A 12,472-nucleotide genomic window follows, 5' to 3' on the forward strand; every position below is an offset into this window, starting at 1 on the left:
ACCTATTACAGGCCGCAGGGACCATTTCGAGAAGAGCAACGAGCTAAATTGCTCCGAGGTGGAGCCAGTCAATTTAAATGTTAAAGAAGTTTCATTTAAAAAATTGACAATGCAAATTTTGTATCTGTATACATTTCTTTGTGCTAAGACTAAAGACGTAAGAAGTTATTAAAGCATACTTTTTTTATTCAGAAATATTTGAAGAGGATTTTCTACTCTTTTTCGTTGCTAGAAAGTTATTACAGTAATAAGAAAAAAAAAAAATTTCCTACTGATTCTTGACTCAATAGCTGTACCAGCCAGTATTCTCGCTGCCGTTTCTTGGTATGGTGGAATAAGTCCCAAACACTTACTTTTAACAGGAAAGTCTTTGCTCAGAAGAGGTTAGTTAGCGGTGTCATTAAATAATATTTTTTATGGTACGTGTTGTTCAATTTTAAGTCTTGAAATAAATATTGTTATTTAGTAATTTTTTTTTAATCGAAAAGTCGAGAACTGGGATCTATTCCACCATTCTGCTGCCTTGCGTGTTGTTGGATACACATGTGGCAAAATTTAATTAGTACATGCAGATTTACTCATGATTTTTTCCTTCACCGTCGAGAACGAAATGAATTATTATAAAAACAAATTAAGCACATGAAAAGTAAGTGGTGGTTGTCCACTTTTGTTAAATTTCAAAATAATATTAATAATATTATGTATTTTCATAATAGGTAAATTATAAATAGATTTTAATGAGATAGTTTCTTAGCGTCAACTAATTAAAGGTTGGTTCTATTAAATACGCTTAGTACACACAGTAACTAGCCGAGGAAGGAATCAGTTCGAATGCTTACAGTAATGACTATTTAAATTGTTAAAAATAACGACCTTACACCAAGCTCTTGGGCCTAAGATACTTTTGTTTCGTATTAAAAACAAGATAGCATAATGGCATAATAAAAATTTTTGAAAAATAAAATAACGTAAATAAAGTTTTTTGAAAATTAACAATCTCTTGCTGACTTTGCCAAACCGGTGATCGTAACATATTTTAAAGATTAGTAAATGCCCAACCAAAATATCTTGCAAGTTCATTAATAATGTTAGGATCGTCTCCATTTACCTGTACCGATTAAGATACCTATACATGCAACCCCGTCTCAAATATCTATATTGTATAATAGTTAATTTGCCTAATGTGTAATGCAATGTCTATAATATGTAAGCTATATGCATCAACATAAGCTACATATATGCCCAAAAGCAAGGATATATAGATTTACCTATATGCCATAGTTTGGTTTATATGTAATTTGATGAGTGAAAAGGTTAAGAAAGAATCAACCCCCGAAGGAACCATACAACTGAAAACTAAATATGAGATATGAAATAAATACAGTATTACAATTTATATTGTAAATGTATGTGTTATAAAGCAACAGTAATAACTTATTGAATACAATAATTTACGATTAAAAATTATTTTTCTTGTGTTCTGGTGTACAAGATGCATGAATTAGTATAAGGCACAAGAAATATGACAAAGGTGTCATATTGGAAACTAAGGAGTTTCCAAGGTTGGAAATTACGCAATGGCGATGTAAATTATGGTTAATATTTTACCACTTAATATCGCTACTTTTGAGCTTAAGCTAAAGTATTTACATTTATATATCTCCTGTATATTGTACATATTTTTACTTATCAAAGTATCATATCATATCATAGTTTTTCCACAATTTCATATCTAGATTAAATTAGCTTAAAAAATAAGGTATTGAAATTTATTATTGTTTTCAGGAAATTGTAATAATTAATTGAATTTCGTAATGCTTTAAGTTGTTCAGGAAATGCTTTATACGTGATTAATCAAAAATTATATCACATGTTCCTATGATTTAGTCGTATGTTCAAACTTTATACTAAGTTCACCTAAGACCCATGACATATTTAATTCTGGTTTATAAATCGCGGATTTAAGTCCTTGAAAGCACATTGAAATAACGGTCAATCTGAGAATTTATTTATTAACAGTAACATATAAGATTTTGAGACTGTAATAAAGTTTCGTGAACTTCCATTTTTATTGTTAAATTCAGAAATTCCTGTAATAGTTGACAAGCATGATTTAACAGAATAGCCACAGTGACAATAAATATATGATCGCATTTTGTGTGTTTTTTTGCTACGATACTTGCACGCTAAAATTACGTCTATTTTTATAAAAATAGACAGTCTCATTTTAATTTTCATGTTTTTGGACGTACCTTTCGTGTTGTACGAGGACTATAAGCTGCTTTGAAGCCGATTTTACTTTATTGACTTAGCGCTGAAGTAATGTTCGCGTATATTATTGTATTGTACCTGTACCTGGACGGCAATAGTTGTGAATTGACAGGTAATGTTAATTTATTAATGATCGGTAATGAGCCGAGATGGCCCAGTGGTAAGAACGCGTGAATCTTAACCGATGATCGTGGGTTCAAGCCCGGGCAAGCACCACTGACTTTTCATGTGCTTAATTTGTAATTATAATTCATCTCGTGCTTTACGGTGAAGGAAAACATCGTGAGGAAACCTGCATGTGTCTAATTTCACTGAAATTCTGCCACATGTGTATTCCACCAACCCGCACTGGAGCAGCGTGATGGAATAAGCTCCAAACCTTCTCCTCAAAAAAAGGGAGAGGAGGCCTTAGCCCAGCAGTGGGACATTTACAGGGTGTTACTGTTACTGTTAATTTATTTCAGGTTTTTTTAATTTATTTTATTAAAATATACTTATTCTATACATAAAATGCATAGAATAAGTAAAGAATTATTATATATATTATATATTTTTGTATGATCATAATCAATCAATAACAGCCTCCTCTCCCTTTTGAGTAGAAGGCTTGGAGCTTATTCCACCACGCTGCTCTAATGCGGGTTGGTAGAATACACATGTGGCAGAATTTCAATGAAATTAGACACATGCATGTTCCCTCGCGATGTTTTCCTTCACCGTCAAGCACGAGATGAATTATAAACACAAATTAAGCACAGGAAAATTTAGTGGTGCTTTCACGCGTTTTAACCACTAGGCCATCTCGGCTTTTATTTTTTTTACTAAGATAACATGTATTATGTAAAATATTGTCACGTAACACGCAAATACGCATATTTATTGAGTCGAATTTAGAATATAGGAAACATAAAAAAAGGAAAACTAAATAACTAATTTATTGTGATTGTGTTGACAATCAAAGCGACTTGAGGCTATTTTTAATATCAAATACAACCTTATAAATATAGTAAAGAAAAAAAACTAACACGACTTCGTGACAATAACCGTGTTGGTAGAGCTATGTGCAAGCTCGTCGGGGTGGGTACCACCCACTCATCAAATATTCTATCACATAACAGCAGTATTTGGTATTGTTGTGTTTCGGTTTGAAGGGTGAGTAAGCCGGTGTAATTACAGGCAGAAGGGACATAACATCTTAGTTCTCATGGTTGGTGGCGCATTGGCAATGTAATTCATGGTTAACATTTCTTTCAATGCCAATGTCTATGGGCATTGGTGACCACTTACCATCAGGTGGCCCGTTTGCTCGTCCGCCTACTTATTCTATAAAAAAACCGTCAAATTATATAATACTACACTTTCTATAATACTACACTTTATATGTTATTAAAATCCAAAGTGAAGCTGGTAACAATAATTTGAAAATGTTTTGGTAAAATGGTCTTTCCTAGCAGTAACAGTACAATTATGACTATCTCAAGAATTGGATGCTATGTCAATAACATAGCGTGTCATGCATATCATACATCAATAGTCTGTTTGAGAACAGGCGGTGAGGTCACAAAGCGTGAAACGTATTCCGTATACCCCCGAGAAGGCGCGAGACTAATCGATAGTAATTTAAATAACGGATATCATAAAAAAACAAACACCCTTGTTACAATTTCTTTATAAATAACATCATTTCGTGGTGCTTAAGGAAATTGGTTGTCAGACTAATTTGTACTTATTAAATAGTAAAATAAAACACACCACGTCAAACATTTGAACTCTATTCATGTTTTGAAGTTTAATAAAAATGAAGGAAATAGATACGATCAAGATAGATCAGACTGCGGAAAACTAGCCTTAACCCTTAGGCGCTGTTTAGGACTTAACAGTGTTATCCCTTAAATATTTTTGCCTTTTTTTTAAAGATAAAACGTAGCCTTTGTCCGCCTTAGTCTATGCGCAAACAATCGGGTCATTGGATCAGTAATCTTTTGAGGCCGGAAAACGTAATGATGCGACGTTCGTGATGTGGGCAAGTTGACCTTGCTTTCATGAATGTGTCAAAGAACCTAAAAATATTAAATCATTTAGAAGCAGACCAAGTCTTATATACATAACATTTTTTTCAAACAAAATAAAACATATTTTATTGATTCTATTTTACTGGGCTTAGTGCTAGTTCGTCTGGGTAGGTACCACCCACTCATTAGATGTTTTACCACAAAACAGCAGTACTTTTATTGTTCTGTTCTAGTTTGAAGGGTGAGTAAGCCAGTTTAATTACAGGCACAACGGACAAAATATCTTAGCTCCCAAGGTTAGTGGCGCATTGGCAATATAAGCGATCTTTAACATTTCTTATAATGTCAATATCTATGGGCGTTGGTGACCACTTACCATCTGGTAACCCATATGCTTGTCCGCAATCCGTATTCTATAAAAAAAATCTTGGCTTATTTCTTTCGTTGGTAACAATGCGGCGTGTAATACTTCTCTTCAAGTGGATTAAAGTGTAAACACGAAAAATTGTTCAAATATATTTACTTTATCTTATTAACTTTCTGGTCAAAGCGTAAACGAAAAAAAAATCTTTCCACAAAGTTTTTCTTTATACTTCGTTCAATAAATAATAAAACCAAATTCTAAATTAAAACATCTGTATATTAAGCATGACTTTATTTTATACACATTTATTTGGCAGTTCGATTTAGCAGCAATTACAAAACATTTTTATGTCTATAAGGTTGGTAATCTCTAAGCTAACATTTACATACAGTCATTTAAAATATAATGAATATTAATTAGGATGATTTTATATAAACTAAAATATACGAATATTTAATGTTTCTTGTTACAATTGCCTACATTATCTATACATAAATTGTATACTATAACAAATATTTAGTTAAAAACATGAGCAATTGAAATAATAAGAGCATTCGATAGTTAAAAAAATAAAAACAAATGGTTAATTATTGAGTAATATATACAATAAGAAGATCGTTGTAATACATGCTAGTAATCAATGTAGGTATTCATAAATGTATTGCTATCGGAATACTGGAGTTTTAAATATAATCGTATTTCGTTGTGAAGCATAGATTTTATAGGTGTTATTGAAATAATTTGGATAAAATGATACTGAAGTTTCTAAACTTTCTTTATATTAAATAAATCAATAGAAAATAATTATAATTTTGAAATAGCTTTCTGTTATATTCGATTTAAAGAATTATTAAGCTGAATAAACCGACATAATTACATTATATATAAATCATGCAATTTGTCTTTGTCGAATAAGGGTGAGATCCGTTTTATACTGGGGCTTCTTAAACTGTGGGTCGCGAATCCCTAGAGAAACGCGTAATAAAATATAGGGGTCGGTAAGGATACTATAATTATAAAGCCGCGATTTTGTTCTTAATATCAGGTAGATAGCTTAGTATTATATATTTAGCTGCCTTAAAAAATTAATAAGTTCCCTCTGTTGAAAAAGTTTCATAATGTACTTTATTTTAAAATTATGAATATTTTATTAGTCTAGTAAAGTAATAAGGAAAGCACAAACAGAATCGTTAATGTCGCAATTCTGGGTATTATTGATGGATTTACATGTCGCGCACAATAATTGTAAAATTATTTTAGAACACCTCTGATAAATATTTTTAAAAGACTTTAGTACATGAAAAACTCAGCGGTATATGAGTCTGGAGAGCTGGATTTGAGTCGTTTTCGACCTTTTTGCTTAATTCGTCGTAATCTATCCGCTAGGCTGTCACGGTCCAGTTTTATTAGAAATCATAGATAATCATGTTAATAACATAGAAATAATCGATATATTTCGTAATATAACTGACAAAAGTCATAAATTAACGAAATAAAATATAATAGTTACAAATCAATTTATATTTGCATTCATTTTTTGGATTAAATTGTATTTTTACAAATTAAATAAACAAATATAATATGAAATACAAGTATTGTAACAAAATATAATAGATACTAAATATATACCTAAACTTCTAATATAAAACGTACAAAATTTAAGTTCGATTACTTTTTATATTATAAGTATAAGAAAAGCAGCAGTTGTAAGAATATAATCATAAATAAAATGTTCTATTACTTAGCAAGTGAAATAACAAATCATAACTAAATTTTATGCTATTTACAGATATCTTTGGTAATGTATAATTGGTATTTATATAACTTGATTTGTTATCACGAATAAAACATATCTTTAGGAATATGTACTTTACCTAATTCGTTACAGTTATGCAAATATTTCGTAATAAATTTGAAATTGCACTGACTAATATTGATGTTTATAGTATCATCTCTATGTGATCAACATTCACTTCTTAGTTACGTGATTATTTATATAAGCATATCAAACTGTTGCTACAAACAAAATCATAAATTAATATTTCTTCATAAAAATGCGTAAAATATTACAGTTTGGAATGTTGATCTGGAATAAATATTTATTGTCAGTTCAGCAAAAAATGAAATACACTATTAGAGAAATATATAAAAGTATTGTATCTTAAGTTATTGTATTTACATTAGTTATTATGTTATCAAGAATGTAATTGTAACGTAACATTTATCAGATGATAAAGTAGTAACGCATATAATAATTTTCCTAATTTCGGAACTGTTGCTATATTTTCTTCTTCGTAGAAATCTGAAACAGAATAAAAAATATTTGGATATTTCTAGAAAGTGAGAATTATGAATTTCTGATTACAGAGCTTTAATGCAAACTCGCCGTAAATTTTAAATCCGCTTCATGCGCTAATTAGTCATCGTAACGAGATATGGGGGTTGAGTCTGAGATGAAAATGTCACCTTCGGTTTTGAACTATTAATTTAAAATTGAAAAGTTTTTGCGAAAATTATAACAATTATCGTAAAACTAAATTCTATTTTTGTATTGTTTTTGTATTAATCCTATATCAATTTTATGCGAATTAATTTTTTGTATACATTAAAATTATTTTGATTAACGAAGCCTTAAAGTGCAGTAGTAAGTCGATGCGGTGACTAAACATGCGGTTTATTACTATCGATTTTTTACCCCTTGTTTCTATTTTACTTCGTAAATATTACAAACGAATTTTCAAGGTAAGGAAATTGAATAATTTCAAAATATAACCAACACCAATATATTCAATTTTTATGAGGAATATAAAGTAAAAACGCAACTAATATAATTTTTTTTTACTGCAAATGAATAGTACGTTACCAAAATCTCTTATTTGTTCACCGAAAGCTACACCTTGGAATGTTGAACTGACTGCGTCATTCGTTTGAACAATTTGAGGTTGACCTGTAAAAAACAAAGTTAGTCGTATTTCGTTTTAAATTTTGCTTTATAATTGACGTTGGAAAACCAACCTTTTTTTCTGATCGTTTGATTATCCAGTATAGATTTTTGCGTAGTTGTGAAAGCGGACGGGGGTGCTGGTATTTCTAAAAATAAACATAAAGTTAAGTACGCAGTCAATTTAAAATGAATTTCGAGTTAAAAAGGAAGGTTGAGTACCATCGAGTTTGATGATGCCGTCCGTTTCGCCCAACGAGTTCTTCGCAATACATTTATAACTGCCGAAATCTTCTTTGGTAATATTGCGAATCTTGAGCATCATAAATTTGTTGTAGCCGCTATCCACGGGGAACGCTTCGTATTTGCCACCTACAATTTCCATTTCTACTTAAATATAAAACCTGCGTACTTACTTATACATATTAGTGCAGTGAGCGTGTTTAATAGTTATGAGATAAATGGATTGTTAAGAAATAAATGGCGTGTGATCATGTAATAGGAGCTGGGATACGAATCTCGTAAAGGGGTCGTCTGTGGTCTTAAAAGGTGCATTCAAATTTACTGTCCTTAGATTTATTATACTGGGGAACATTTAAACCACAATGGCGCCAGGCTGGTTGGCTTGAAATTCACGCTGTCTGACATTCTTAAGACTATTGTTGAGAATAACATGAACTTTGTGTAATTTTATGTATGTGTATAATGAGAATTTAATTAATTGCAATATTTGATAATGACATAGAAAATATTTGATTAAGTGGACGTTTAACGTTTGGAAGAGAATTAAAGTGTAGACTAGGGATGTTTAAAAAAACAAGCGGAGTTTAGAGAAGTTAATTTCCCTTGCAAACGCAGAATACCGTCGCCGGTGTAAAGTGAAAAGTTTGCCGGCAGACATGCGCCCAAAATATATATACTTATATAAATGCGTGAAGTTTAGGTAACAAATGTATGAATGAATTAAACATTTAATTAATTGAACATTTTATACGTAAAATAATCTTTTTTAAGATTTTATGATTACTGATTTTTAATTAATATTGTTTTTGTGGTAATAATTTTTAATGTGCTACTTTCGGTAAAGACTGACCCGTTGCTATCTTTATTTTCTCCATTGTAAGGTATCCTGTTAAGACTTTCGTCTCAATTACGCGAAACAACAAAACAAAGATCGCAATCGCTAACACCTTAGGGAGTTGATTAATCCAACCCAACTTTACTAGTTTACTCTTAATGGGTTACAAAGGTCAGATAGCAATCACTCTTTGTGAAAATTGCTTTAGTGTCATTTCGAAAAAATCACAAGAAACTAGACTTCAATATTCGTTCCACAAAACAAAGGTTATTTTAAACAATGATCTAAGCAAGTAAACTTTACTGTTTGCATATTTGCCTTTTTAGTACTTTTAAACAATTAAATTATATTGTGAAGAAACTTTGTTGAGGTGTTCTGCCTACGCCAGCGAATATCCAATAAAAACAAGAATTACTCTTTGTATATTTGTCCTCCAATATAAGCGTTGTATGTAGATCTTTATTGCATCCGTGCGAATCCGGATCGAGGAGTATTTTATAAAATGCCAATAATATATATATCCGATTTAATAATAACAAAGTCAGTACGCGTATTTCTTTCGTAAAATTTGACTGAATTTCCATTTTATATGCTTTCTTTGCCAAAGCTCGTACCGATCGTGCCGTAATGTACTTCCTCCGCTTCGACATAAACTATTTTCATTATCAGCTCATAAATCAATGATGAATTGCGTGGTATTATATTTGACAGAGACACATGTTATTTAAGCTGACATGATGAATGTATTGCTGTGGCAGTTCTATTGTGTTCCAACTTTCACCGATTAGAGTTACTGAAGTTTAGATTTAAATGTACTTATATAACTGCAGATGTGTTGATAACATATTGTACAAAGAATAAAGTGACTTCGTGTGAATTTCTCTAGTTGAAACACATGTTTCTAGTAGGTTTTTAGTGAAATAATTTTATTATACTACTGTAATATTTTTAAACTTAAAATCCTTTTTTAGTTTTATTATATAAATAAATAATAATATTTCGTTGCTTAAAATTGTTTGAAATCATTATCGTATAAATTATGTGAGTAATATTATAGTGAGCATCTTTTACATATGACTGTTTTGTAATTTTATATTAATTTGATATTTTGAGTATATGATAAATATATAATATATATATAAAAAAAATAAACAGTTACAATACTTTGTATCTGTTCATCTTTTATGTTATTACATAAATATTATGTTGGTAATAAATAACATTATGTAAAGCAATAATGTCGTAAGATATACAAACAAATCTCACCGGAAATGATCATATCTCCGCGGTCTGTGGTCCAATAGTTGATGGAGGAGGGAAACGCCTCCGTGTGACATTCCAACGTCACGTCTTGGCCAATGTATGCCCCTTCCAATTGATTTGGAATTGAAAGCATCGGTGGAACTATTGTAGGAATAAAAAATATAAATGTGCATATAAAAGACTAGACTAACATATATATATTCAGATTTCTATTTTTCTATTTAATCAATTAAAGGCTACATTGCTTACACCGAATTGTTATTTATTATCTAATAAAAAAATATTTGTTACTGTATATAAATCAATATTTTAAAATGGCGGAAATGGTTTTTTCTGGACTCAAGCTTACTTTTATCAATTTTAATAAACTTACTTCAATCAATTTTAATAATTAACAAAGTAATTTATGATGATAATGTCCGCCAAGATTAGAGCGGCTTGGTGGATCAGTACGGCTTATCTATAATACTCACATTGAACCATAAGCATGATACGCTTGCTAATCGACGGAGGAACGCCGTTGGACGCTATACAGAGGTAGGCGCCCATGTGGAGACGTGACACCTTTGTTATAGTTAGAGTTTCGCCGTCAACTACACCCACTGTCATACAAAAAGAAAATACATGTTATATGATATTTTGACTGAATCATATTTATAGACTAAATCTGAAATTTTGATTTCTAAAGTCAGTTGTTAGTTATGTAGTTTACTGTTACATAAATATTTAAAAAAATATTGATTTATATGGTTGTCTGTGTAAATTGTACTTATACCTTAAGATATTTATATAATAATTTTTTAAATGGATTATTAAATGAACTGAGTTGGTCTAGTTAATTATTAATCGTTAAGATACTTAATAGCTATGTATAGCAATGAATGGGAAGGGTCTCACCAGAATCTCCATTATAGTTAAAATCCTGTCCATCCTCTCGTCTCCACATAACATACGGTTCGGGGTAGCCCGAAGCTTGACACACCAAGGTTACGTCCGTACCTTCCCTCACAACCATGTCCGTAGACGTCATATTGTCGATGATCGATGGCGGCACTGTAGATGTCGATAAGTAATTACTCGCTCATATTTCTGGGTCGCTACCACTAATATTTCATAATATAACTTTCATATAGAATTACTTGTTAGGTGATAGTTGTGTTTGTACTATATAAGGTATTTTTAATTTGCTTTGTATGTAGTTACTAGATTTTAGATTTTTATTTATTACATAATCAAAATTCAGTGTCTTGTGTGTGTGTGTGTTTTTTTATTTTTTTTTATAACTTATATAAGCATAGAATATATATTACGATAGCAATTTCAGCGATTATATTCAAGTTTGTAAGGAAGACCGAGCCTGGCTTTCATTTCTTACTAGATTCATTGTTCTTTTGATATTAAAATGAATCTTACTTAATTGAAATAAAAAGTCTGGGTTTTTACTTTTATTAGTTGAAATTTTCAAAAGAAATCAATAAAAATATTAATTAATACTCAATAAACATAGGAGTTAAATACAGAATTTTATTAAAATTAGTAAATACTTAAGAGCTATTTTATTTTGTATTTAAATAAAGCAATCTAAGTACATACCAACAACTTGCAGGTAGCCTTTCCTAGAGCGCATGGGATCGGTGTTGACTTGACACATGTACCAGCCGCGATCCACCTCCTGTACGTTCTTGATGTGCAGGTACCACGAGCGGTGATCGTTGTACGACAAACTGATGCGCGGATTCTGTGTTATTATATTGTGATGGATGCTCAAGATTGTTTGGGTGTCCATTCGAACCCATGCCACCTAATAACAACAACATTTGCATAGTTCAAAACAGTACTTACTTAATTTTTATTTGTTTTTTTTTTTCCAAATTATATAGAACTAGTTATCGGCCATGGTTTCGCCCATGTTTAGGGCGGGTAACCTAAGCGCTATGTATAAAAATAGCCTAAGTCCTTCTTTGGGGTTCATTCTTGCTCCATACCAAATTTCATCAAAATTCGTTCAGTGGTTTAGCCACGAAAGCGTAACAATCAGACAGAGTTACTTTCGCATTTATAATATTAGTATAATTAAGTCGACAAGGTGCTATTAGGTATAACAATAAGTAAAAGAAGTCGCAATACGGTATAAGGTACGAGTCGTCTAGTGACAAAAAATACGTAACTTTGTTTACCTACGCAACACACAAACCTACACCTTAATTTAGTGCAGGTTAACCAGTTACATGTAAAGACAAATGAATTGATGTAGTGCCTAATGAACACGGATTCGTAGCCTAAAATACAACGGGTAAAGTGTTGCTAATAAATCACTCAACTGTTGGATATAGAATCATGTAAAATTAAATGATAGTTTATGCTCATAAACAAACATGGTTGAACAAACACGGGCAAAGATTTAAAAAAAGCATCATGCTAAAATGTTGTTGACGATTCAAATATATAACGTCAATATTTATACGATGTCCAACTGACCGAATTTTGCAACGGATATTCTCAAGGAAGACTTGCCAAGTGTGAAGAACATATAATGTAAAAGT

At 31.0% G+C, this 12,472-nt stretch overlaps 1 protein-coding gene across 4 annotated transcripts in view; it reads right to left on the bottom strand.

Annotated features, from left to right (window-relative positions):
* Positions 1–4,916: 4,916 nt before the first annotated feature.
* Positions 4,917–12,472, bottom strand: part of LOC126772628 (lachesin-like) — a 28,675-nt gene continuing 21,119 nt past the window's right edge. For 3 of the 4 annotated variants that reach the window (XM_050493016.1, XM_050493019.1, XM_050493020.1), the window contains 8 exons: positions 11,523–11,730; positions 10,827–10,982; positions 10,403–10,531; positions 9,933–10,070; positions 7,811–7,975; positions 7,663–7,737; positions 7,511–7,594; positions 4,917–6,949 (listed from right to left, as the gene is read on the bottom strand). In XM_050493016.1, coding sequence (XP_050348973.1) covers positions 6,843–6,949; positions 7,511–7,594; positions 7,663–7,737; positions 7,811–7,975; positions 9,933–10,070; positions 10,403–10,531; positions 10,827–10,982; positions 11,523–11,730 — 1,062 coding nt within the window. In that variant the 3' untranslated portion in view covers positions 4,917–6,842. The remainder of the gene's footprint in view (positions 6,950–7,510; positions 7,595–7,662; positions 7,738–7,810; positions 7,976–9,932; positions 10,071–10,402; positions 10,532–10,826; positions 10,983–11,522; positions 11,731–12,472) is intronic. The other variant, XM_050493017.1, reaches the window with a different exon arrangement.

Source organism: Nymphalis io, chromosome 13 (genome assembly GCF_905147045.1).
Source record: "Nymphalis io chromosome 13, ilAglIoxx1.1, whole genome shotgun sequence".
Taxonomy (NCBI): Eukaryota; Metazoa; Arthropoda; class Insecta; order Lepidoptera; family Nymphalidae; genus Nymphalis; species Nymphalis io.